This window comes from Heptranchias perlo, chromosome 7, assembly GCF_035084215.1.
Source record: "Heptranchias perlo isolate sHepPer1 chromosome 7, sHepPer1.hap1, whole genome shotgun sequence".
NCBI classification, from domain to species: Eukaryota; Metazoa; Chordata; class Chondrichthyes; order Hexanchiformes; family Hexanchidae; genus Heptranchias; species Heptranchias perlo.
This window is the reverse complement of record NC_090331.1, coordinates 4,306,301-4,332,022: the sequence shown is the minus strand read 5'-3', so window position 1 is coordinate 4,332,022 and position 25,722 is coordinate 4,306,301. Positions and strand designations below refer to the sequence as shown.

The window sequence follows — 25,722 nt, the reverse complement described above, 5'->3', positions numbered from 1 at the left end:
CCCTTTTGCATTTTAATGAGCCTTAGGGGGTCGCGGTGGGCTGCGATTGGAGGATTCAGCCGCCAGTCACACCCTACACCTGTAAGTAAATATAGTCAGAGTCTTTCACCTGAGAGACAGCAGAGTGAGAGAGGGAGTGAGACAGAGAGAGAAGGAGAGAGACAGGAGAGTGAGACAGGAGAGTGAGACAGAGAAAGGGGGAGAGAGAGAGAGAGACAGAGAAAGGGGGAGTGAGAGAGAGAAGAGAGACAGGAGAGTGAGAGAGACAGAGACAGACAGAAGGAGAGAGAGAGACAGAGTGAGAGTGAGATAGACAGAGAGAAAGGCAGAGAGACAGACAGAGTGAGGGTGAGACAGACAGAGAGAGAGAAAGGCAGAGAGACAGAGAGAGAGACAGAGTGAGGGTGAGACAGACAGAGAGAGAGAAAGGCAGAGAGACAGAGTGAGGGTGAGACAGACAGAGAGAGAGAGAAAGGCAGAGAGACAGAGTGAGGGTGAGACAGTGAGAGAGACAGAGAGAGTGAGTGAGGGTGAGACAGTGAGAGACAGTGAGTGAGGGTGAGAGAGTGAGAGAGACAGTGAGAGAGACAGAGAGAGAGTGAGACAGTGAGTGAGAGAGAGAGTGAGAGAGACAGTGAGTGAGAGAGAGAGAGTGAGAGAGACAGTGAAAGAGAGAGAGAGACAGAGAGAGAGAGTGAGACAGTGAGTGAGAGAGAGAGTGAGAGAGACAGTGAGTGAGAGAGAGAGAGTGAGAGAGACAGAGAGAGAGAGTGAGACAGTGAGTGAGAGAGACAGTGAGAGAGACAGAGAGAGAGAGAGAGTGAGACAGTGAGAGAGAGAGAGACAGAGAGAGAGAGTGAGACAGTGAGAGAGAGAGAGACAGAGAGAGAGAGTGAGACAGTGAGTGAGGGTGAGAGAGTGAGAGAGACAGTGAGTGAGAGAGAGAGACAGAGAGAGTGAGACAGTGAGTGAGAGAGAGAGACAGAGAGAGAGAGAGTGAGACAGTGAGTGAGAGAGTGAGAGAGACAGTGAGAGAGAGAGAGAGAGAGACAGTGAGTGAGAGAGAGAGACAGAGAGAGTGAGACAGTGAGTGAGGGTGAGAGAGTGAGAGAGACAGTGAGTGAGAGAGAGAGACAGAGAGAGTGAGACAGTGAGTGAGAGAGAGAGACAGAGAGAGAGAGAGTGAGACAGTGAGTGAGAGAGTGAGAGAGACAGTGAGTGAGAGAGTGAGAGAGACAGTGAGTGAGAGAGTGAGAGAGACAGTGAGTGAGAGAGAGAGAGCCCCTGGTTATCTGCACGGTGATCATGTCGAGGAGAAGCCTCCCCCGGAGCCCCAGCTCCAGCAGTGTGGTGAACGGGAACTCCCAGAAGCGGCTCAGTAGCGCCCGGAGTCTCCAGGGAGATTTCGGGAGCTCCAGGGTAGCACCGTCCCAGGGTAATATGATCAGGAAGGTGGGATCAGCCTCGCCTTTCAACCAGCAGGATGAGCTCCAGGGGCTGAATAAACGACTGGCCGTTTACCTGAACAAGGTGAAGTCCTTGGAGGGTGCGAACAAGTTGCTGGAGGACAAAATCCAAGACTTTCTGGCCAAGAGGGGCAATCTGGCCCGGGACTGGAGCTCTTACGAGAAGCCGGTGTTGGATATCTGCAAACAGGTGGGAAACTCCTCATATTGTTCCAGGTCTGTGTCTGTCTGTCTGTCTGTTTCATTCTCTTCCCGTTGTTTACTGTTTACCTGCTTTATTTTAGGCCAATTTACCTCAGAAACTAGTCAAGTACAAGTGTAGTCTTCAGGTGAATCATAGAATCATAGAAAGGTTACAGCACGGAAGGAGGCCATTCAGCCCATCGAGTCCGTGCGGGCTCTACACAAAAGCAATCCAGCTTTTCAAGTACTTATCCAGTTCCCTTTTGAAGGCCATGATTGAATCTGCCTCCACCACCCCCTCGGGCAGTGCATTCCAGATCCTAACCACTCGCTGTGTAAAAATGTTTTCCCTTATGTCACCTTTGGTTCTTTTGCCAATCACCTTAAATCTATGTCCTCTGGCTCTTTACCTTTCTGCCAATGGGAACAGTTTCTCTCAATCTATTCTGTCGAGACCCTTCATGATTTTGAACACCTCGATCAAATCTCCTCTCAACCGTCTCTGTTCCAAGGAGAACAACCCCAGCTTCTCCAGTCTATTGAAGTGGGTTTAAGGGGTGAATATAACGGGACCAAGTGCACAGACCCCATTTTAAAGACCCCATTTTAAAGTCTGTCCTTACATTTTATGTATTTCCATTATAGATTTCTATGTCCACATTTACAATGGGAGCTGCCTATGTAAACTTGTCACACAGTAATTATACTCTCCCACTAGTGGTGGCGCTGCAGTGACTCCACTGGGGAAAGGTGTAAATACAGTTGAAATGTTTACATAGCCAGTTTACAGGAAGCGTGCACAGTTGTAAGAGTTTTAATATATACACACACAGGTAGCTAAGTAAAAATATGATTTATTTTCTTTTCTTGTATTCACCATATTCTTTGAGAAATCTAAGTTGTACTGTCCTTAGGTACTTGGAGTGAATGAAATTGTCTAAAGGGTGAAGGGACTGGAGGTGCGATCCCATCACCAATAACATCTCCTACCACTTTAACTGCACCTTTCCCCATCCTCCGGCAGTATCTTCTCTCCTTTCCCTGTACCTGGCACTTCTCTCTGTTTCCCTCTCTCTCTCTCTCTCTCTCGTTCTGTCTCTCTGAAGAGCGGGACTTTTTTTTGGTCACAGCGATGCTACCTGCAAGTAGTAAACGTGGGCGTGAATGGATTTGACATATTAAAAGTTACACGTCAGTACACGTCACATGTCATCCTCCAGATGTCACACCCTAGATGTCACATTTTGTCACAGAAGTGAGTAACAAAATGCTGGTTACTGCTGCCTGGAGCCAGAACTGACAAACACTTTACAATTTGCACAGTTCCTTGAGCCAACCGCAAAGAACCTGAATCTTTGTTTACTTAACAACATTACGACTTTATTGCCTTAAAGGGGCACAGGTCCAGTTTATTGAATAATGCATTATGCATTGTGTCGTGTGTCACTCCTGTCCTTGTTGAGGGCTGAATATCATAGAATCATAGAAAATTTACGGCACAGACGGAGGCCATTCGGCCCAACGTGTCTGTGCCGGCCGAAAATGAGCCACCCAGCCTAATCCCACTTTCCAGCACTTGGTCCGTAGCCCTGTAGGTTACAGCACTTCAGGTGCACATCCAGGTACTTTTTAAATGAGTTGAGGGTTTCTGCCTCTCCCACCCTCTCAGGCAGTGAGTTCCAGACCCCCCACCACCCTCTGGGTGAAAAATATTCTTCTCAGCTCCCCTCTAATCCTTCTACCAATCACTTTAAATCTATGCCCCCTGGTCACTGACCCCTCTGCTAGGGGAAATAGATCCTCCCTGTCCACTCTATCCAGGCCCCTCATAATTTTGTACACCTCAATTAAATCTCCCCTCAGCCTCCTTTGTTCCAAAGAAAACAACCCCAGCCTATCCAATCTTTCCTCATAGCTAAAATTCTCCAGCCCTGGCAACACCCTTGTAAATCTCCTCTCTACCCTCTCTAGTGCAAATACATCCTGTAATGTGGTGACCAGAACTGTACACAGTACTCAAGCTGTGGCCTAACTAGTGTTTTAACAGTTCTCGCATAACATACCGGCTCTTATATTCTATGCCTCGACTAATTAAAGGAAAGTATCCCCTATGCCTTCTTAACCACCTTATCTACCTGTCTTGCTACCTTCAGGGATCTGTGAACATGCACTCCAAGGTCCCTCACTTCCTCTACACCTCTCAGTATCCTCCCATTTATTGTGTATTCCCTTGCCTTGTTTGCCCTCCCCAAATGCATTACCTCACACTTCTCTGGATTGAATTCCATTTGCCACTTTTCTGCCCATCTGACCAGTCCATTGATATCTTTCTGCAGTCTACAGCTTTCCTCCTCACTATCAATCACATGGCCAATTTTTGTATCATCTGCAAACTTCTTAATCATGCCCCCTACATTTAAGTCCAAATCATTAATATATATCACAAAAAGCAAGGGACCGAGTACTGAGCCCTGCGGAACCCCACTGGATACAGCCTTCCAGTCACAAAAATATCCGTCGACCATTTCTGCCACTGAGCCAATTTTGGATCCAACTAGCCACTCTCCCTTGGATCCCATGGGCATGTACTTTTTTGACCAGTCTGCCATGTGGGACCTTGTCAAAAGCCTTGCTAAAATCTGTGTACACTATATCAAACGCACTGCCCTCATCGACCCTCCTTGTTACTTCCTCAAAAAAATTCAATCAAATTAGTCAGACACGACCTTCCTGTAACAAATCCATGCTGACTGTCCTTGATTAATCCGTGCCTTTCTAAATGACGATTAATACTGTCCCTCAGAATTGATTCCAATAATTTGTCCACCATCGAGGTTGGACTGACTGACCTATAATTACTCGGTCTATCTCTTTCTCCCTTTTTAAACAATGGTACAACGTTAGCAGTCCTCCAATCCTCTGTCACCACACCTGTATCCAGTGAGGATTGGAAAATGATGGTCAGAATCTCTGCTATTTCCTCCCTTGCTTCTTTTAACAGCCTGGGTACATTTCATCCGGGCCTGGCAATTTATCTACTTTCAAAAATGCTAATCCTCTTAATACTTCCTCTCTCACTATGTTTATCCCATCCAATATTTCACACTCCTCCTCCTTAACTACAATCCCTGTATCATCCCCCTCTTTTGTGAAGACAGACACAAAGTATTCATTAAGAACCAGACCCACATCTTCCGCCTCCACACATAGTTTACCTTTTTGGTCTCTAATAGGCCCTACTCTTTCCTTAGTTATCCTCTTGCTCTTCATGTATTTATAAAACATTTTTGAGTTTTCCTTGATTTTACTTGCCAATGTCAGCAATGCCTTGGTAGATCAGACATTATATCAAAAGATTAGAATTGTCACACTTCAGAGTGTTAAACGTATCAAAAAGAGAGAAAGAAAAACAATCATTTCATGCTGGTTTCTTCTGACCTGGAGCTGGAAATTTACAAAGATTTCCCAATCTGCTTCCACTGGCAGGAGGGTCGTTAACCACAGGACACAGATTTAAAGATAATTAGCAAAAGACCAGAGGTGAGATGAGGAGAAAATTTTTTTCGCAGCGAGTTGTAATGGTCTAGAATTCACTGCCTGAAAGGACGGTGAAAGCAGATTCAATAATAACTTTCAAAAGAGAATTTCATAAATACTTGAAAAGGAAAAATTTGCAGAGCTTTGGGGAAAGAGCAGGGAGTGGGACTAATTGGATAGCTCTTTGAAAGAGCCGGCACAGGCACGATGGGCCGAATGACCTCCTTCTGTGCTGTGCCATTCTCTGATTTTTTCTGCAAACTTTCCCCATCAGCAACAATTGACCTGTAATTGTTCAGACACCAGTGTTGCTACTCTCATTTATTTTATAGACAGTAATATAGGAAGTTATGGTAAACCTTTATAAAACACTGGTTAGGCCTCAGCTGGAGTATTGTGTTCAATTCTGGGCACCGTACCTTAGGAAGGATGTCAATGAAGGAAAATGAATTCTCACTTGGACGAGTGTGGATTAATTAAGGAAAGCCAGCACGGATTTGTTAAAGGCAAATCATGTTTAACTAACTTGATTGAGTTTTTTGATGAGGTAACAGAGAGGGTTGATGAGGGCAATGCAGTTGATGTGGGGTATATGGACTTTCAAAAGGCGTTTGATAAAGTGCCACATAATAGGCTTGTCAGCAAAATTGAATCCCATAGAATAAAAGGGGCAGTGACAGCATGGATACGAAATTGGCTAAGTGATGGGAAACAGAGAGTAGTGGTGAACAGTTGTTTTTCAGACTGGAGGGAGGTGTACAGTGGTGTTCCCCAGGGGTCGGTACTGGGACCACTGCTCTTTTGATTTTTAAAAATTTGTTCATGGGATGTGGGCGTCGCTGGCGAGGCCGGCATTTATTGCCCATCCCTAATTGCCCTTGAGAAGGTGGTGGTGAGCCGCCTTTTTGAACCGCTGCAGTCCGTGTGGTGACGGTTCTCCCACAGTGCTGTTAGGAAGGGAGTTCCAGGATTTTGACCCAGCGACGATGAAGGAACGGCGATATATTTTCAAGTATATATTAATGACTTGGACTTGGGTGTACAGGGCACAATTTCAAAATTTGCAGATGACACAAAACTTGGAAGTGTAGTAAACAGTGAGGAGGATAGTGATAGACTTCAAGAGGATATAGACAGGCTGGTGGAATGGGCGGACACGTGACAGATGAAATTTAACGCTGAAAAGTGTGACACATTTTGGCTGGAAGAATGAGGAGAGGCAATATAAACTAAATGGTACAATTCTAAATGGGGTGCAGGAACAGAGAAATCTGGGGGTATATGTACACAAATCTTTGAAGATGGCTGGACAGGTTGAGAAAGCGGTTAAAAAAGCATACGGGATCCTGGGCTATATAGAGGCATAGAGTACAAAAGCAAGGAAGTCATGATGAACCTTTATAAAACACTGGTTCGACCACAACTGGAGTATTGTGTCCAGTTCTGGGCACCGCACTTCAGGAAGGATGTGAAGTCCTTAGAGAGGGTGCAGAAGAGATTCACTAGAATGATTCCAGGGATGAGGGACTTTAGTTACATGGATAGACTGGAGAAGCTGGGGTTGTTCTCCTTGGAACAGAGAAGGTTGAGAGGAGATTTGATCGAGGTGTTTAAAATCATGATGGCTTTAGATAAGGTAAATAAAGAGAAATTGTTCCCATTGGCGGAAGGGTCGAGAACCAGAGGACGCAGATTTAAGGTGATTGGCAAAAGAATCAAAGGCGACATGAGGAAAAACTTTTTACGCAGTGAGCAGTTATGATCTGGAATGCGAAGCCTGAAAGGGCGGTGGAAGCAGATTCAAATGTGGCTTTCAAAAAGGAATTGGATAAATACTTGAAGGGAAAAAATTTGCAGGGCTATGGGGAAAGAGCAGGGGAATGGGACTAACTGGATTGCTCTTACAAAGAGCCGGCACAGGCTCGATGGGCTGAATGGCCTCCTTCTGTGCTGTAACGATTCTATGATTCGATGATTCTAGAACAGAGAAGGTTAATGGGAGATTTGATAGAGGTGTTCAAAATCATGAACGGTTTTGACAGGAGAAATAAGGAGAAACTGTTTCCAGTGGCAGAAGGGTCGATAACCAGAGGACACAGATTTAAGATAATCGGCAAAAGAGCCGGAGGTGACACGAGGAAACATTTTTTTACGCAAGTTGTAATGATCTGAAAAAATTTGTAGGGCTATGGGGAAAGAGCAGAGGAATGGGACTAAATGGATAGCTCTTCCAAAGAGCCAGCACAGGCATGATGGGCAGAATGGCCTCCACCTATGTTGTACCTACTATGATACCATGATAAACTGCACTCATTTATTGTACAGACACCAATATTACTGAACACATTTATTGTACAGATACCAGTATTCCTGCATTAGCTTACTGTACAGACAGTAGTCTTCTTACACACATTTATTGTAGAAACAGAAGTATTACTACCCCCATTTATTGTACAAGCACCAGTATTACTACACTCATCTATTGTATAGACTCCATTATTACTACACTCATTTATTGTACAGGCACCAATATTACTACACTCATTTATTGTATAGACTCCATTATTACCACACTCATTGATTGTACAGACACCAGTATTACTACACTCATTTATTGTATAGACTCCATTATTACCACACTCATTGATTGTACAGACACCAGTATTACTACACTCATTTATTGTATAGACTCCATTATTAAATCACTCATTTATTGTACAGTCAGTAGTATTACTGCACTCATTTATTGTACAGACAGTAGTATTAATGCACTCATTTATTGTACAGTCAGTAGTATTACTACACTCATTTATTGTATATACTCCAGTATTACTACACTCATTCATTGTACAGACACCAGTATTACTGCACTAATTTATTGTACAGACAGTAGTATTAATACACTCATTTATTGTACAGACGGTAGTATTAATGCACTCATTTATTGTAGGCTCCAGTATTACTACACTCATTCATTGTACAGACACCAGTATTACTGCACTCATTTATTGTACAGACAGTAGTATTAATACACTCATTTATTATGCAGACAGTAGTATTACTGCACTCATTCATTGTATAGACACCACTATTACTACACTCATTTATTATGAAGATAGTAGCATTAATACACCCATTTATTGTACAGATAGTACTATTACTACATTCATTTATTGTACAGACAGTAGTATTACTACAGTCATTTATCATGCAAACAGTAGTATTACTGCACTCATTTATTATGCAGACAGTAGTATTACTGCACTCATTCATTGTACAGACACCAGTATTACTACACTCATTTATTATGAAGATAGTAGCATTAGTACACCTATTTATTGTACAGCTAGTACCATTACTACATTCATTTATTGTACAGACAGTAGTATTATTACACTCATTTATTATGCAGACAGTAGTATTACTGCACTGATTTATTATACAGACACCAGTATTACTGCCCCATTTATTGTATAGACACCAATGTTACTACACACATTTATTCTACAGATTGATTTATTGTGGAGACAGTGGTGTCACTGCACTCATTTATTGTAGACACCAGTATTACTACATTCATTTATTATGTTGACACAAATATTACTACACTAATTTATTGTAGAAGCACCATTATTACTGCACTCATTTATTGTACAGGCACCAGTATTAATACACTCATTTATTGTACAGACAGTAGTATTCCTCTACACCTCTCAGTATCCTCCCATTTATTGTGTATTCCCTTGCCTTGTTTGCCCTCCCCAAATGCATTACCTCACCCTTGTCCGGATTGAATTCCATTTGCCACTTTTCTGCCCACCTGACCAGATTGATATCTTCCTGCAGTCTACAGCTTTCCTCCTCACTATCAACCACACGGCCAATTTTTGTATCATCTGCAAACTTCTTGATCAAGCCCCCTACATTTAAGACCAAATCATTAATATAGAATCATAGAATCACCAGTATTACTGCACTAATTTATTGTACAGGCAGTAGTATTACTACATTTACGCCAGACAAGTGCCAGGCAATGACCATCCCCAACAAGAGAGAGTCTAACCACCTCCCCTTGACATTCAGTGGCCTTACCATCGCCGAATCCCCCACCATCAACATCCTGGGGGGGTCACCATTGACCAGAAACTTAACTGGACCAGCCACATAAATACTGTGGCTACAAGAGCAGGTCAGAGGCTGGATATTCTGCGGCGAGTGACTCATCTCCTGACTCCCCAAAGCCTTTCCACCACCTGCAAGGCACAAATCAGGAGTGTGATGGAATACTCTCCACTTGCCTGGATGAGTGCAGCTCCAACAACACTCAAGAAGCTCGACACCATCCAAGATAAAGCAGCCCGCTTGATTGGCACCCCATCCACCACCCTAAACATTCACTCCCTTCACCGTGGCTGCAGTGTGCACCATCCACAGGATGCACTGCAGCAACTCGCCAAGGCTTCCTCGACAGCACCTCCCAAACACACGACCTCCACCACCTAGAAGGACAAGGGCAGCAGGCACATGGAAACAACACCACCTGCACGTTCCCCTCCAAGTCACACACCATCCCGACTTGGAAATATATCACCGTTCCTTCATCGTCACTGGGTCAAAATCCTGGAACTCCCTTCCTAACAGCACTGTGGGAGAACCGTCACCACACGGACTGCAGCGGTTCAGGAAGGCGGCTCACCACCACCTTCTCAAGGGCAATTAGGGATGGGCAATAAATGCCGGCCTCGCCAGCGACGCCACATCCCATGAACGAATTTTTAAAAAATTACTACACTCATTTATTATACAGACAGTAATATTACTGCACTCATTTATTGTACAGACAGTAATATTACTGTACTCATTTATTGTACAGACACCATTATTACTGCACTCATTTATTGTACAGACAGTAATATTACTGCTCTAATTTATTATACAGACAGTAATATTACTACACTCATTTATTATACAGACAGTAATATTACTACACTCATTTATTATACAGACAGTAATATTACTACACTCATTTATTGTACAGACAGTAATATTACTGTACTCATTTATTGTACAAACACCATTATTACTGCACTCATTTATTGTACAGACAGTAATATTACTGCACTCATTTATTGTACAGACAGTAATATTACTGCACTCATTTATTGTACAGACAGTAATATTACTACACTCATTTATTGTACAGACAGTAATATTACTACACTCATTTATTGTACAGACAGTAATATTACTACACTCATTTATTGTACAGACAGTAATATTACTACACTCATTTATTGTACAGACAGTAATATTACTACACTCATTTATTGTACAGACAGTAATATTACTACACTCATTTATTGTACAGACAGTAATATTACTGTACTCATTTATTGTACAAACACCATTATTACTGCACTCATTTATTGTACAGACAGTAATATTACTGCTCTAATTTATTATACAGACAGTAATATTACTACACTCATTTATTATACAGACAGTAATATTACTACACTCATTTATTATACAGACAGTTATATTACTACACTCATTTATTGTACAGACAGTAATATTACTGTACTCATTTATTGTACAAACACCATTATTACTGCACTCATTTATTGTACAGACAGTAATATTACTACACTCATTTATTGTACAGACAGTAATATTACTACACTCATTTATTGTACAGACAGTAATATTACTACACTCATTTATTGTACAGACAGTAATATTACTACACTCATTTATTGTACAGACAGTAATATTACTGCTCTAATTTATTGTACAGACACCATTATTACTGCACTCAGCTATTGTTGGGTGGGTGTCAGGCAGCCCCTCCAAGGAGTTGTGATTTGCTGTTTAACCCCCTCCTGTGACATGGGCTATTTCTCGTGTAGCCGATGTTGTCCTTTTATTAACGAACATGCTATATTGTGTAAACTAATCCCGTTTTCCTGTGCAGATCCAGGATACGACTATGGATAATGCTGGTCTAACCCTGCAGCTGGACAACAGTGAGCTGGCTTCTGACGACTTCAAAGTGAAGTGAGTGTGTGACAGGGACTTGGAGCGGGAATCCACGGATGGCTCAGCGGGTGGATTAGCCTCCTGATGCAGTGCCAACTGGGCACGGCCCCTTCCTGTTCCATCCCCGCTTAGTGCTGAGCTAGCCGATCACCCCTGGGTTGGCAATCAGGGCGATATAATGGGTCTCAGTACCCCTGCGTTAGGGAGAGGCAGACTCCTCGTCGCTGTCCAATGACAACTCCCCTCCCCGCCGGGGACTGCAGCCGTGAGGGCGGGCTTGGTTGTGATTCCCACCATAGTCAAATATCCTGATCTCACATGAAAAGCAGGCCATGGGGTGAGATACCAGTGGGGTGAAAAGTCAGGCGAGGAGGGGAGACAACTGCTTTAAGAAAATCCTTTGAGTTAGAAAGAACCTGCATTTCTACAGCACCTGTCACAACCTCAGGATGTCCCAAAGTGCTATGCAGCCAATGAAGTACCTTTTGAAGTGTAGTCACTGTTGTAATGTAGGAAACGCGGCAGCCAATTTGCGCACAGCAAGATCCCACAAACAGCAAAGAGATGTGACCAGATCATCTGGTTCAGTGATATTGATTGAGGGATAAATATCGGCCAGGACACCGGGGAGAACTCCCTTGCTGTTCTTTGAAATAGTGCTGTGGGATGTACATCCACCGAAACCAATTGGGTTTTTACAACAATCCGGCAACTTTCATGGTCATTTTCTGATCCCAGCTCACAAATCACCAAATTATTGAATTCAATTTCACACCTGCCAATGGAGAGACTGGAGAAGCTGGGATTGTTCTCCTTGGAGCAGAGAAGGTTAAGGGGAGATTTGATCGAGGTGTTCAAAATCATGAAGGGTTTTGATAGAGTAAATAAGGAGAAACTGTTTCCAGTGGCAGGAGGGTCGGTAACCAGAGGACACAGATTTAAGGTGATCGGCAAAAGAACCAGAGGGGAGATGAGGAGATTTTTATAACGCAGCGAGTTGTTCTGATCTGGAATGCGCTGCCTGAAAGGGCGGTGGAAGCAGATTCAATAATAACTTTCAAAAGGGAATTGGATAAATATTTGAAAAGGAAAATTTACAGGACTCTGGGGAAAGAGCAGGGGGGAGTGGGACTAATTGGATCGCTCTTTCAAAGAGTCCACACAGTGACAATGGGCTGAATGGCCTCCTTCTGTGCTGTATGATTTTATGATTTGAACTCATGACCTCTGGGTTGCTAGTCCAGTACCAGGACCACTGGACCAGAGACACTGAGTTTAATCCTGGAGGTTGCTTTGTAACCCCATCATTTCTTGGTCGCCAGGTGGCAATCGGAGATGGACTTGAGGCAGTCAGTCGAGCACGACCTCAACGGGCTGCGGAAGATCCTCGATGATACCAACCTGGGCCGCCTGCAGCTCGAGACACAGATCGAGGCCATGAACGAGGAGCTGAGTTATTTCCGCAAGAATCATCAGGAGGTAAAGAAAGAACTTGCATTTATATACAGCACCTTTCACCACCTCATCATGGCCCAAAGCCAATGGAGAACTATCTTTGACGTGTAGTCACTGTTTTAATGTAGGGAAATGGGGCAGCCCAATTTGCGCACAGCAAGATCCAAACAGCAATGAGATAAATGAGCAGAAAATCTGTTTTAGTGATGTTGGTTGAGGAATAAATATTGGCCCAGGACACCGGGGAGAACTCCCCTGCTCTTCTTCAAACTAGTGGCCGTGGGCTCTTTTACATCCACCCGAGGGGCAGACGGGGCCTCGGTTTAACGTCTCATCCGAAAGATGGCCTCTCTGACAGTGCAGCACTGCCTCAGTACTGACCCTCCAACAGTGCAGCACTCCCTCAGTACTGCCCCTCCGACAGTGCAGCACTGCCTCAGTACTGACCCTCCGACAGTGCAGCGCTCCCTCAGTACTGCCCCTCCGACAGTGCAGCGCTCCCTCAGTACTGACCCTCCGACAGCGCAGCGCTCCCTCAGTACTGACCCTCCGACAGTGCAGCGCTCCCTCAGTACTGACCCTCCGACAGTGCAGCGCTCCCTCAGTACTGACCCTCCGACAATGCAGCGCTCCCTCAGTACTGACCCTCCGACAGTGCAGAGCTCCCTCAGTACTGACCCTGCGACAGCGCAGCGCTCCCTCAGTACTGACCCTCCGACAGTGCAGCGCTCCCTCAGTACTGACCCTCCGACAGTGCAGCGCTCCCTCAGTACTGACCCTCCGACAGTGCAGCGCTCCCTCAGTACTGACCCTCCGACAGTGCAGCGCTCCCTCAGTACTGACCCTCCGACAGTGCAGAGCTCCCTCAGTACTGACTCTCCGACAGTGCAGCGCTCCCTCAGATCCCGGTGATATTCTCAGTCTCTCTCTCTCTCTGTACAGGATGTGGATGATCTCAAACATCAGATTGCAAATTCCACTGTCTCTGTGGAGGTTGAAAATTCCAATGAAGAGGATCTTGGACAAGTTCTCAACAAAATCCGTGAGGAATATCAGGCTCTGGCAGATCAAAACCGAAAGGAAGCAGAGGAGTGTTACAGAAAGAAGGTAACGGGCGTGAGTGTGTGTGAATCAGTGTGTGTCCTAGTGTGAGTGTGTGTGAATCAGTGTGTGTCCTAGTGTGAGTGTGTGTGAATCAGTGTGTGTCCTAGTGTGAGTGTGTGTGAATCAGTGTGTGTCTGTGTTTCTGAGTGTGTGTGAGGAAATCAGTCTTTTTTTTTATTCGTTCATGGGATGTGGGTGTCGCTGGCGAGGCCAGCATTTATTGCCCATCCCTAATTGCCCTTGAGAAGGTGGTGGTGAGCCGCCTTCTTGAACCGCTGCAGTCCGTGTGGTGAAGGTTCTCCCACAGAGCTGTTAGGAAGGGAGTTCCAGGATTTTGACCCAGCGACGATGAAGGAACGGCGATATATTTCCAAGTCGGGATGGAGTGTGACTTGGAGGGGAAGGTGCAGGTGGTGTTGTTCCCATGTGCCTGCTGCTCTTGTCCTTCTAGGTGGGAGAGGTCGCGGGTTTGGGAGGTGTATATCCGAATATGTGTGTGTGTGTGTGTGTGTATCGCAGTGTGTGTGTATCGCAGTGTGTGTGTGTGTATCGCAGTGTGTGTGTATCGCAGTGTGTGTGTGTGTCGCAGTGTGTGTGTGTGTGTATCGCAGTGTGTGTGTATCGCAGTGTGTGTGTGTGTGTGTGTGTATCCCAGTGGGTGTGTGTGTGTATCGCAGTGTGTGTGTGTGTCGCAGTGTGTGTGTGTGTGTATCGCAGTGTGTGTGTATCCCAGTGTGTGTGGGTGTGTGTGTATCCCAGTGTGTGTGTGTGTATCGCAGTGTGGGTGTGTGTATCCCAGTGGGTGTGTGTGTGTGTGTGTATCGCAGTGTGGGTGTGTGTATCCCAGTGGGTGTGTGTGTGTATCGCAGTGTGTGTGTATCGCAGTGTGTGTGTGTGTGTGTATCCCAGTGGGTGTGTGTGTGTATCGCAGTGGGTGTGTGTGTGTGTATCCCAGTGTGTGTGTATCCCAGTGTGTGTGGGTGTGTGTGTATCCCAGTGTGTGTGTGTGTATCGCAGTGGGTGTGTGTGTGTGTATCCCAGTGGGTGTGTATCCCAGTGTGTGTGGGTGTGTGTGTATCCCAGTGTGTGTGTGTATCGCAGTGGGTGTGTGTGTGTGTATCCCAGTGGGTGTGTGTGTGTATCGCAGTGGGTGTGTGTGTGTGTATCCCAGTGGGTGTGTGTGTGTATCGCAGTGGGTGTGTGTGTGTGTATCCCAGTGGGTGTGTGTGTGTATCGCAGTGGGTGTGTGTGTGTGTATCCCAGTGTGTGTGTATCCCAGTGTGTGTGTATCCCAGTGTGTGTGTGTGTGTGTGTATCCCAGTGTGTGTGTATCCCAGTGTGTGTGTGTGTGTATCCCAGTGTGTGTGTGTGTGTGTGTATCCCAGTGTGTGTGTGTGTGTGTGTATCCCAGTGTGTGTGTATCCCAGTGTGTGTGTGTGTGTGTGTGTATCCCAGTGTGTGTGTATCCCAGTGTGTGTGTATCCCAGTGTGTGTGTATCCCAGTGTGTGTGTATCCCAGTGTGTGTGTGTGTGTGTGTATCGCAGTGGGTGTGTGTATCCCAGTGTGTGTATCCCAGTGTGTGTGTATCCCAGTGTGTGTGTATCCCAGTGTGTGTGTATCCCAGTGTGTGTGTGTATCGCAGTGGGTGTGTGTATCCCAGTGTGTGTGTGTGTGTGTGTATCCCAGTGTGTGTGTATCCCAGTGTGTGTATCAATTTATATCAGTAACCTTTGTTCCGTTCTCTCCGTTTTCCAGTTCGATTCCGCTTCACTCGAGGCTTCGAAGAATAACGAGGCCCTTCAGGCAGCGAAACGTGAGGTCACCGAACTCCGGCGTCAGATCAAAAACCTGGAGGTGGAACATCGTTCACTGGGGGCCATGGTACGGTCTCCACGGCAACCCCAGGCCAATCCCAGTGAGCAAATCGACGCTCATTAACAGCATTCATCACTGCATCTGCACACACTCACACTCACTCACACTTACACACACTCACACTTACACAGACAAACACTCACAGGCACACACTCACTCACTCACACTTACACACATTCACACTTACACAGACAAACACTCACTCACATACACGCACTCACACTCACTCACACTTACACACACTCACACTTACACACACTCACACTTACACAGACAAACACTCACAGGCACACACTCACTCACTCACACTTACACACATTCACACTTACACAGACAAACACTCACTCACATACACGCACTCACACTCACTCACACTTACACACACTCACACTTACACAGACAAACACTCACACACACACACACACCCCCACACTTACACAGACACAAACTCACACATGCACACACTCAATCACACTTACACACTTGCACAGACACACATACACACACACACTTACACACACACACACACACACACACTCACACTCCATCCTGTCTTTGATGTAATCTCCGTCCCATCAGAATTATTCTCATCAATATTCCACCTTTATCTAAAGTCTGTGAGCAGGTGTTCTGAGCTTCACTCTGTATTTTCAGCAGCTCGAGGGGAATCGGAGCACAGACCTGGTTTGCGGGGGGCGGGGGGTCGGGGGTGAAGATCTCCTCTCACAGCTGGGTTGGGTATCATCCTCCCCCTCTCTGGCAGCTGGCTTCAAATCCAGCCCAGGCAATGGTGATGTGGGTCTCCGGCCCACGGGGACTTGTCCAGAGGCTGGGACCTCTGGGACCTGCATTCCAGTCTGGCCGAGACAGGAAGGGGGAGCGTGTCCCATGATTGAGACCAGGGACTGAACTCCCCTCAACTTTCTCGTGGACCTGTTCTGATTGAAACATTCTTCTCTCATCAGGTCAATTCATTGGAGGACACTCTGCAGGACACTGAAGATCGAACTGCTGCGGAGCTCCAGACCCTGAACAACAGCATCGCAAACCTTCAGCAACAACTCGCAAAGCTCCATACTGACCTCAAGAATCAGGATGTAGAATACCAGACTCTCCTTAACACCAAGATGAGGCTGCAGGCTGAGATTGATACTTACCGACATCTGCTGGATGGAGACGGGTAAAATCAACTCACCTTCATCTTGTGAATCACATGCCCAGTGAGAAGAGTGAAATGCTGAGAATTCACTCAGGCACGGATTAGATACAGAGTAAAGCTCCCTCTACACTGTCCCATCAAACACTCCCAGGGCAGGTACAGGGTTAGATACAGAGTAAAGCTCCCTCTACACTGCCCCATCAAACACTCCCAGGGCAGGTACAGCACAGGTTAGATACAGAGTAAAGCTCCCTCTACACTGTCCCATCAAACACTCCCAGGGCAGGTACAGCACGGGTTAGACGTGGGGGAGGAATGGGGGAAAGTGTGCGTGTGTGGGGGGGTGCAGGGGAAGGGTGGGGGGGAGCTGCGGGGTAAGGGTGGGGGTTTGGGGGCCTGGCTCTGACTAAGGAAGGTTGCTATTCAGTGAGCTTGGTTGAATGTGAGTGTGGGGACACTGGTTGAGAATGGGATTGGTTTCAGCAATGATTTTGCCCTCGGTTAAATACCCTGCCAACAGACACATTCGGACGTAGCATTGATAAGGACATAAGAAATAGGAGCAGGAGTAGGCCACTCGGCCCCTCGAGCCTGCTCCGCCATTCAATAAGATCATGGCTGATCTTTGACCTCAACTCCACTTTCCCGCCCGATCCCCATATCTCTTGATTCCCCTAGAGTCCAAAAATCTATTGATCTCAGCCTTGAATATTCTCAACAACTGAGCATCCACAGCCCTCTGGGGTAGAGAATTCCAAAGATTCACAACCCTCTGAGTGAAGAAATTCCTCCTCATCTCAGTCTTAAATGGCCGACCCCTTATCCTGAGACTATGCCCCCTAGTTCTAGACTCTCCAGCCAGGGGAAACAACCTCTCAGCATCTACCCTGTCAAGCCCTCTTAGAATCTTGTATGTTTCAATGAGGTCACCTCTCATTCTTCTAAACTCCAGAGAGTATAGGCCCATTCTACTCAACCTCTCTTCACAGGACAACCCTCTCATCCCAGGAATTAATCTAGTGAACTTTCATTGCACCCCCTCTAAGGCAAGTATATCCTTCCTTAGGTAAGGAGACCAAAACTGTACACAGTACTGCAGGTGAGGTCTCACCAAAGCCCTGTACAATTGTAGTAAGACTTCCTTACTCTTGTACTCCAACCCCCTTGCAATAAAGGCCAACATGCCATTTGCCTTCCTAATTGCTTGCTGTACCTGCATGCTAACTTCCTGAGTTTCGTGTACGAGGACACCCAAATCTCTCTGAACACCAACATTTAATAGTTTCTCACCATTTAAAAAAATTCTGTTTTTCTATTCTTCCTACCAAAGTGAATAACCTCACATTTCCCCACATTATACTCCATCTGCCACCTTCTTGCCCACTCACTTCACCTGTCTATATCCCTTTGCAGACTCTTTGTGTCCTCCTCACTGCTTACTTTCCCACCTAGCTTTGTATCATCAGCAAACTTGGATACATTACACTTGGTCCCTTCATCTAAGTCATTAATATAGATTGTAAATAGCTGAGGCCCAAGCACTGATCCTTGAGGCACCCCACTAGTTACAACCTGCCAACCTGAGAATGACCCGTTTATGCCTACTCTCTGTTTTCTGTCCGTTAACCCATCCTCTGTCCAAGCTAATATATTACCCCCCAACCCCATGATTGTCACCCATTGCCTGTAGAATTGTACCCTGGCAACGGATGGCATGTTGAAGGGTGAACAGAGAAGAAAATTGGCAGAGGAATGTAAGAAATGCCAGAGAATTATAGTAAGGACAGCACAGGAGGAGGCCATTTGGCCCATCGTGCCCGTGCTGGCTCTTTGAAAGAGCTATCCAATTAGTCCTATTCCCCACTCTTTCTCCGTAGCCCTGAAAATGTTTCCTTTTCAAGTGTATATTTAATTCCCCTTTTGAAAGTTATTATTGAATCTGCTTCCACCGCCCTTTCAGGCAGCGCATTCCAGATCATCACAACTCGCTGCGTAAAAAACTTCTCCTCATCTCCCCTCTGGTTCTTTTGCCGATCACCTTAAATCTGTGTCCTCTGGTTACCGACCCTCCTGCCACTGGAAACAGTTTCTCCTTATTTACTCTGTCAAAAACTGACTTTGAACACTGGTACAAGTCCCCTGCAGTTCGCCAGTGTTCGGGGACTCCCGATGCAGAGAGATGGAAAGGCAGGAAGAGCGGGAATGTAGAAGTAAAAGAGAATGTACCTTCTTCACTGAATAGATTCTTGTCAATTTCATCGGCCCGACATGCTCATTTCCGCCCAAGGCCAATTACCAGCGTCAGGGGGATGAGTTACAAATGCTACCGGGAGTCACCAACCCTCCCGGATTGTCCGTCCTGGAGTCTCCCGGAATTCAGGATTAATCTCCCGGACGCTCCTGCGGGCCACCTGGGAGAAAAATCATTGGGGCATTTTCTCTCCCTGTTTGACTCTGCTCAGACGCAGAACAGACAGTGGGGGTCCATCGAGGTCCTGTACTCTGGTGCAGCCACTCGGTGAATAGGGCAGCTTCTGGGGCGCAAAGGATTGTGGGCATTGTAGTCGCCATTATTGTCCAATTGCCGCAAGGATTGACGTGTGGGGTGACCAATGGCGGGAGTGTGTGGAGGAGGGGGGCGGGGTGGCTGGAGTCGAGAGGTCATGTGATGAAACCTTCCGCCGTACGGTCCAGACGGAATTTGGCCAACCTCCTGCCACCCTCAGCATCTCGGAGACGGGGATCACTTCACTGTGCTCAAACATGTTTCTGTGTTTGCAGGTTCAGTCAATCAGATCACTTAAAGGCTGCTCCAGCTCCAGGCTTTGGAGGTGAGTTAGTGACTACCGCACAGAAGAGGTGACACAGCTGCCTGGCTCCAGCGAGTGTCTTCAGGCTATGCGACTGTTGGGGGCATCACCGGCAGAAACAACCCTGGCCCTCCCCAGTGTCTGCATGCTTGTACTTTCCCGCAGAGATTTCTGGGTAGTAGTGAGGACTGGAAGTCCTGGCTGACCTTTCACCTCCCCAGTCTAGATGGTCTTGAGGCTGATTGAAGTGCTCCGATTGTGTCCCACCTCAGATCAGTCAACTCAACCCAGACTGTGTGTGTGTTATAACCCAGACTCTGTGTGTGTTATAACCCAGACTGTGTGTGTTATAACCCAGACTGTGTGTGTGTTATAACCCAGACTGTGTGTGTTATAACCCAGACTGTGTGTGTTATAACCCAGACTGTGTGTGTGTTATAACCCAGACTGTGTGTGTGTGTTATAACCCAGACTCTGTGTGTGTTATAACCCAGACTCTGTGTGTGTTATAACCCAGACTGTGTGTGTGTTATAACCCAGACTGTGTGTGTGTGTGTTATAACCCAGACTCTGTGTGTTATAACGCAGACTCTGTGGTTGTGTTATAACCCAGACTCTGTGTGTGTTATAACCCAGACTCTGTGTGTTATAACCCAGACTGTGTGTGTGTTATAACCCAGACTCTCTGTGTGTGTTATAACCCAGACTCTGTGTGTTATAACCCAGACTGTGTGTGTTATAACCCAGACTCTGTGTGTGTTATAACCCAGACTCTGTGTGTTATAACCCAGACTCTGTGTGTTATAACCCAGACTCTGTGTGTTATAACCCAGACTGTGTGTGTGTTATAACCCAGACTCTCTGTGTATTATAACCCAGACTGTGTGTGTGTTATAACCCAGACTCTGTGTGTGTTATAACCCAGACTCTGTGTGTGTTATAACCCAGACTGTGTGTGTGTTATAACCCAGACTGTGTGTGTGTTATAACCCAGACTGTGTGTGTTATAACCCAGACTCTGTGTGTGTTATAACCCAGACTGTGTGTGTGTTATAACCCAGACTGTGTGTGTTATAACCCAGACTCTGTGTGTGTTATAACCCAGACTGTGTGTGTGTTATAACCCAGACTGTGTGTGTGTTATAACCCAGACTGTGTGTGTTATAACCCAGACTCTCTGTGTGTGTTATAACCCAGACTCTGTGTGTTATAACCCAGACTCTGTGTGTTATAACCCAGACTCTCTGTGTGTGTTATAACCCAGACTCTGTGTGTTATAACCCAGACTGTGTGTGTTATAACCCAGACTCTCTGTATTATAACCCAGACTCTGTGTGTGTTATAACCCAGACTCTGTGTGTGTTATAACCCAGACTCTCTGTGTATTATAACCCAGACTGTGTGTGTGTTATAACCCAGACTCTCTGTGTGTTATAACCCAGACTCTGTGTGTGTTATAACCCAGACTCTGTGTGTGTTATAACCCAGACTCTGTGTGTTATAACCCAGACTCTGTGTGTTATAACCCAGACTCTCTGTGTGTTATAACCCAGACTCTGTGTGTGTTATAACCCAGACTCTGTGTGTGTTATAACCTAGACTCTCTGTGTATTATATCAAATCCATGAAGTTCCTCCCCTTGAATTATTTTTAGGTATAAGGGAACCTAAAAATAAGTCAAGGGGAGGAACTTAGCAGATTTAATATAAATTACAACATGGTAATGGAAAAAATAATGGGACTTAAGAGAGACAATTTATCAGGACCTGATGGTTTCCAGCCCAGACTATTAAATAGTGAGGAAATTGCAAATGCATTAGTCATAATTTTCCAAAGCTCTCTAGATTCAGGAATTGTGCCTTTGGATTAGAAAATTGCAAATGTCACCCCATTATTTAAGAAGGGAGGGAAGGAGAAACCAGGTAACTACAGACCTGTCAGTTTAACATCAACTGTGGGGAAGTTACTGGAACCTGTCATTAGGGACAGAGTGACTGAGGACTTGGACCAGTATCAGATGATTAAAGAGCGTCAGCATGGATTTGTGAAGAGTAGGTCATGTCTGACAAATCGAATTGAATTTTTGGTGGTCACTCGCATGTGGACAGGGGCGTGTCCACGGATATTGTCTCTCTGGACTTCCAGAAAGCGTTTGATAAGGTTCCACACGAGAGATTATTAGCAAAAATGAAAGCGCACGGAATTGGAGGTAACCTTGTGACACGGGTCAGTAATTGGTTGGGAGGTGGGAGAAAGAGAGTAGGGATAAAGGGAACGTTCTCTGGGATTGGTGGGGTGTGACAAGTGGCGTTCCCCAGGATCTGTTCTGGGGCCTCAGCTTTTAACCATATTTATCAATGACTTGGATGAAGGAACAGAGAGTGGCAGATCCAACTTTGCAGATGACACTGAGTTACGAGGTACAGCAAGTTGTGTAGATGGGAGCAGGAGGTTACAATGTGAGAGGCAGATGAGGTGAGGGAGCAAAACTGTCAGATGGAGTTCAATGTGGGGAAGTGTGAGGTCATCCACTTTAGATCCCAGAAAGACACATTGGAACATTTTCTTAATGGGGAGAGACCAGGAGCTGTGGAGGAGCAGAGGGATTTGGGTGTCCATATACACAAATCACTAAAAGCTAGTGCACAGGTCCAAAAAAGTAATCAAAAAGCCTAATGGAATAATGGCCTTTATCTCAAGGGGGGCTGGAATACAAAGGGGAGGAAGTGTACCGAGCCTTGGTCAGACCCTATCTGGAGACTGCGTTCAGTTCTGGGCACCGCACCTCAGGAAGGATATATTGGTCCTGGAGAACAGATTCACCAGAATTAGACCAGAGCTTAAAGGGTTAAATTATGAGGCCAAGTTTCATAAACTTGGTTTGTATTCCCTGGGGTTTGGAAGGTTGAGGGTTGATCTGATCAAGGTGTTTAAAACAATTAAGGGATTCAATCGGTAGATAGAGAGAAACTATTTCCTCTGGTGGGGAAATCCAGAATCGGGGGGGGGGACAATCTTAAAATTAGAGTTCGGAAGCACTTTTTCACACAAAGGGCAGTGAGAATCTGGAGCTCGCTTACTGTGTACCCTCACATATTCCTGTGCTCACTATGTACCCCCACATGTTCCCATGTACTCACTGTGTACCCCCACATATTCCCATGTACTCACTGTGTACCCCCACATATTCCCATGTACTCACTGTGTACCCTCACATATTCCTGTGCTCACTATGTACCCCCACATGTTCCCATGTACTCACTGTGTACCCCCACATATTCCCATGTACTCACTGTGTACCCCCACATATTCCCATGTACTCACTGTGTACCCCCACATATTCCCATGTACTCACTGTGTACCCCCACATATTCCCATGTACTCACTGTGTACCCCCACATATTCCCATGTACTCACTGTGTACCCCCACATATTCCCATGTACTCACTGTGTACCCCCACATATTCCCATGTACTCACTGTGTACCCTCACATATTCCTGTGCTCACTATGTACCCCCACATGTTCCCATGTACTCACTGTGTACCCCCACATATTCCCATGTACTCACTGTGTACCCCCACATATTCCCATGTACTCACTGTGTACCCCCACATATTCCCATGTACTCACTGTGTACCCCCACATATTCCCATGTACTCACTGTGTACCCCCACATATTCCCATGTACTCACTGTGTACCCCCACATATTCCCATGTACTCACTGTGTACCCCCACATATTCCCATGTACTCACTGTGTACCCCCACATATTCCCATGTACTCACTGTGTACCCCCACATATTCCCATGTACTCACTGTGTACCCCCACATATTCCCATGTACTTACTGTGTACCCCCACATATTCCCATGTACTCACTGTGTACCCCCACATATTCCCATGTACTCACTGTGTACCCCCACATATTCCCATGTACTTACTGTGTACCCCCACATATTCCCATGTACTCACTGTGTACCCCCACATATTCCCATGTACTTACTGTGTACCCCCACATATTCCCATGTACTCACTGTGTACCCCCACATATTCCCATGTACTTACTGTGTACCCCCACATATTCCCATGTACTCACTGTGTACCCCCACATATTCCCATGTACTCACTGTGTACCCCCACATATTCCTGTGCTCACTCTTCTCCTTCCAAATCTATTGCAGAAACAAAGAAAACAGCTAAGAAAGTTATCATCATTTCCCAGAAGGTCATCAATGGGAAGGTGATTTCTGAGAAACAAGAATCAGAAGAAATTCTGCAGTGAAAATCTTCCTCATGTGGGGAAAGTTTCAGGAAAACATTTGAATCTGATTAGAGCTGATAATCTAGGAAAAAGGGAATGTCTGGAGATGTTATTCAGGGTGTCCTGTCTCTGTCGGGCGTTGGTGGGTGGAGGAAGGGGCGGTGATGGGTGGGGGAGGGGCGGTGGTGGGTGGGGGAGGGGCGGTGGTGGGTGGGGGAGGGACGATGGTGGGTGGAGGAAGGGGCGGTGATGGGTGGGGGAGGGGCGGTGATGGGTGGAGGAGGGGCGATGGTGGGTGGGGGAGGGGCGATGGTGGGTGGGGGAGGGGCGATGATGGGTGGAGGAGGGGCGGTGGTGGGTGGGGGAGGGGCGATGATGGGTGGAGGAGGGGCGGTGGTGGGTGGGGGAGGGGCGGTGGTGGGTGGGGGAGGGGCGATGATGGGTGGAGGAGGGGCGGTGGTGGGTGGGGGAGGGGCGGTGGTGGGTGGGGGAGGGGCGGTGGTGGGTGGGGGAGGGGCGGTGGTGGGTGGGGGAGGGGTACTGGTCGGACGTACTGATTAAAGGGGCAGTTTCTTCATTGTCAATGGGGAGAGAGAAAAGCCTGAACTTCATATTTATCACAGCGACATCAGGCGCAAGAGATGCCGGACTGTGTGAGGCACCCAGACTGTGTGCTTGGGCCAGTTGTTTGATGAATAAACAGCTGGTTTGGGTAAACATTTTGTGGTGGTCAGTGCTATTTAAATGAGTTTGTGGCTGACTGTATTTCCATGTACTCCTGTGCGATCACTGTATATTCCCACATATTCCTGCTTAGTCAGTGTGTATTCCTATGTATTCCCATATATTCACTCTACATTCCCGTGTGCTCTGCGTACTCACTGTACATTCCCATGTGTCCTGCATACTCACTTTACATTCCTGTGTGTCCTGCGAACTCACTGTACATTCTGATGTGTCCTGCGTACTCACTGTACATTCCTGTGTTCTGTGTACTCACTGTACATTCCTGTGTGTCCTGCATACTCACTGTACATTCCGGTGTGTCCTGCGTACTCATTGTACATTCCCATGTGTTCTGCGTACTCACTGTACATTCCCATGTGTCCTGCATACTCACTTTACATTCCCATGTGTCCTGTGTACTCATTGTACATTCCCGTGTGTCCTGTGTACTCACTGTACATTCCCATGTGTCCTGCATACTCACTTTACATTCCCGTGTGTCCTGAGAACTCACTGTACATTCCTGTGTCCTGTGTACTCACTGTACATTCCTGTGTGTCCTGCGTACTCACTGTACATTCCCATGTGTCCTGCATACTCACTTTACATTCCCATGTGTCCTGCGTACTCATTGTACATTCCCGTGTGTCCTGTGTACTCACTGTACATTCCCATGTGTCCTGCAAACTCACTGTACATTCCTGTGTACTCACTGTACATTCCTGTGTGTCCTGCGTACTCACTGTACATTCCCATGTGTCCTGCAAACTCACTGTACATTCCTGTGTACTCACTTTACATTCCTGTGTGTTCTGTGTACTCACTGTACATTCCCATGTGTTCTGTGTACTCACTGTACATTCCCATGTGTCCTGTGTACTCATTGTACATTCCCGTGTGTCCTGTGTACTCACTGTACATTCCCATGTGTCCTGCGAACTCACTGTACATTCCTGTGTTCTGTGTACTCACTGTACATTCCTGTGTGTCCTGCATACTCACTGTACATTCCTGTATGTCCTGCATACTCACTGTACATTCCGGTGTGTCCTGCGTACTCACTGTACATTCCCATGTGTCCTGCGTACTCACTGTACATTCCTAT

The 25,722-nt window shown here is 46.3% G+C and overlaps 1 protein-coding gene across 2 annotated transcripts; it reads left to right on the top strand.

Moving 5' to 3' along the window:
• Positions 1 to 136: 136 nt before the first annotated feature.
• LOC137323249 (keratin, type I cytoskeletal 18-like) lies at positions 137 to 24,023 on the top strand. Of its 2 annotated transcripts, XM_067986739.1 has the most exons (8): positions 137 to 1,656; positions 11,161 to 11,243; positions 12,548 to 12,704; positions 13,623 to 13,787; positions 15,541 to 15,666; positions 16,626 to 16,840; positions 19,601 to 19,650; positions 23,812 to 24,023. In XM_067986739.1, exons 1-8 carry the CDS (start codon positions 1,306 to 1,308, stop codon positions 23,910 to 23,912), a joined length of 1,248 nt encoding a protein of 415 aa, XP_067842840.1. In that variant the 5' UTR covers positions 137 to 1,305; the 3' UTR covers positions 23,913 to 24,023. The 2 variants fall into 2 exon arrangements, with proteins under 2 accessions (XP_067842840.1, XP_067842841.1); XM_067986740.1 differs by lacking the exon at positions 19,601 to 19,650 and having other exon boundaries at positions 23,812 to 23,903.
• Positions 24,024 to 25,722: the final 1,699 nt, after the last annotated feature.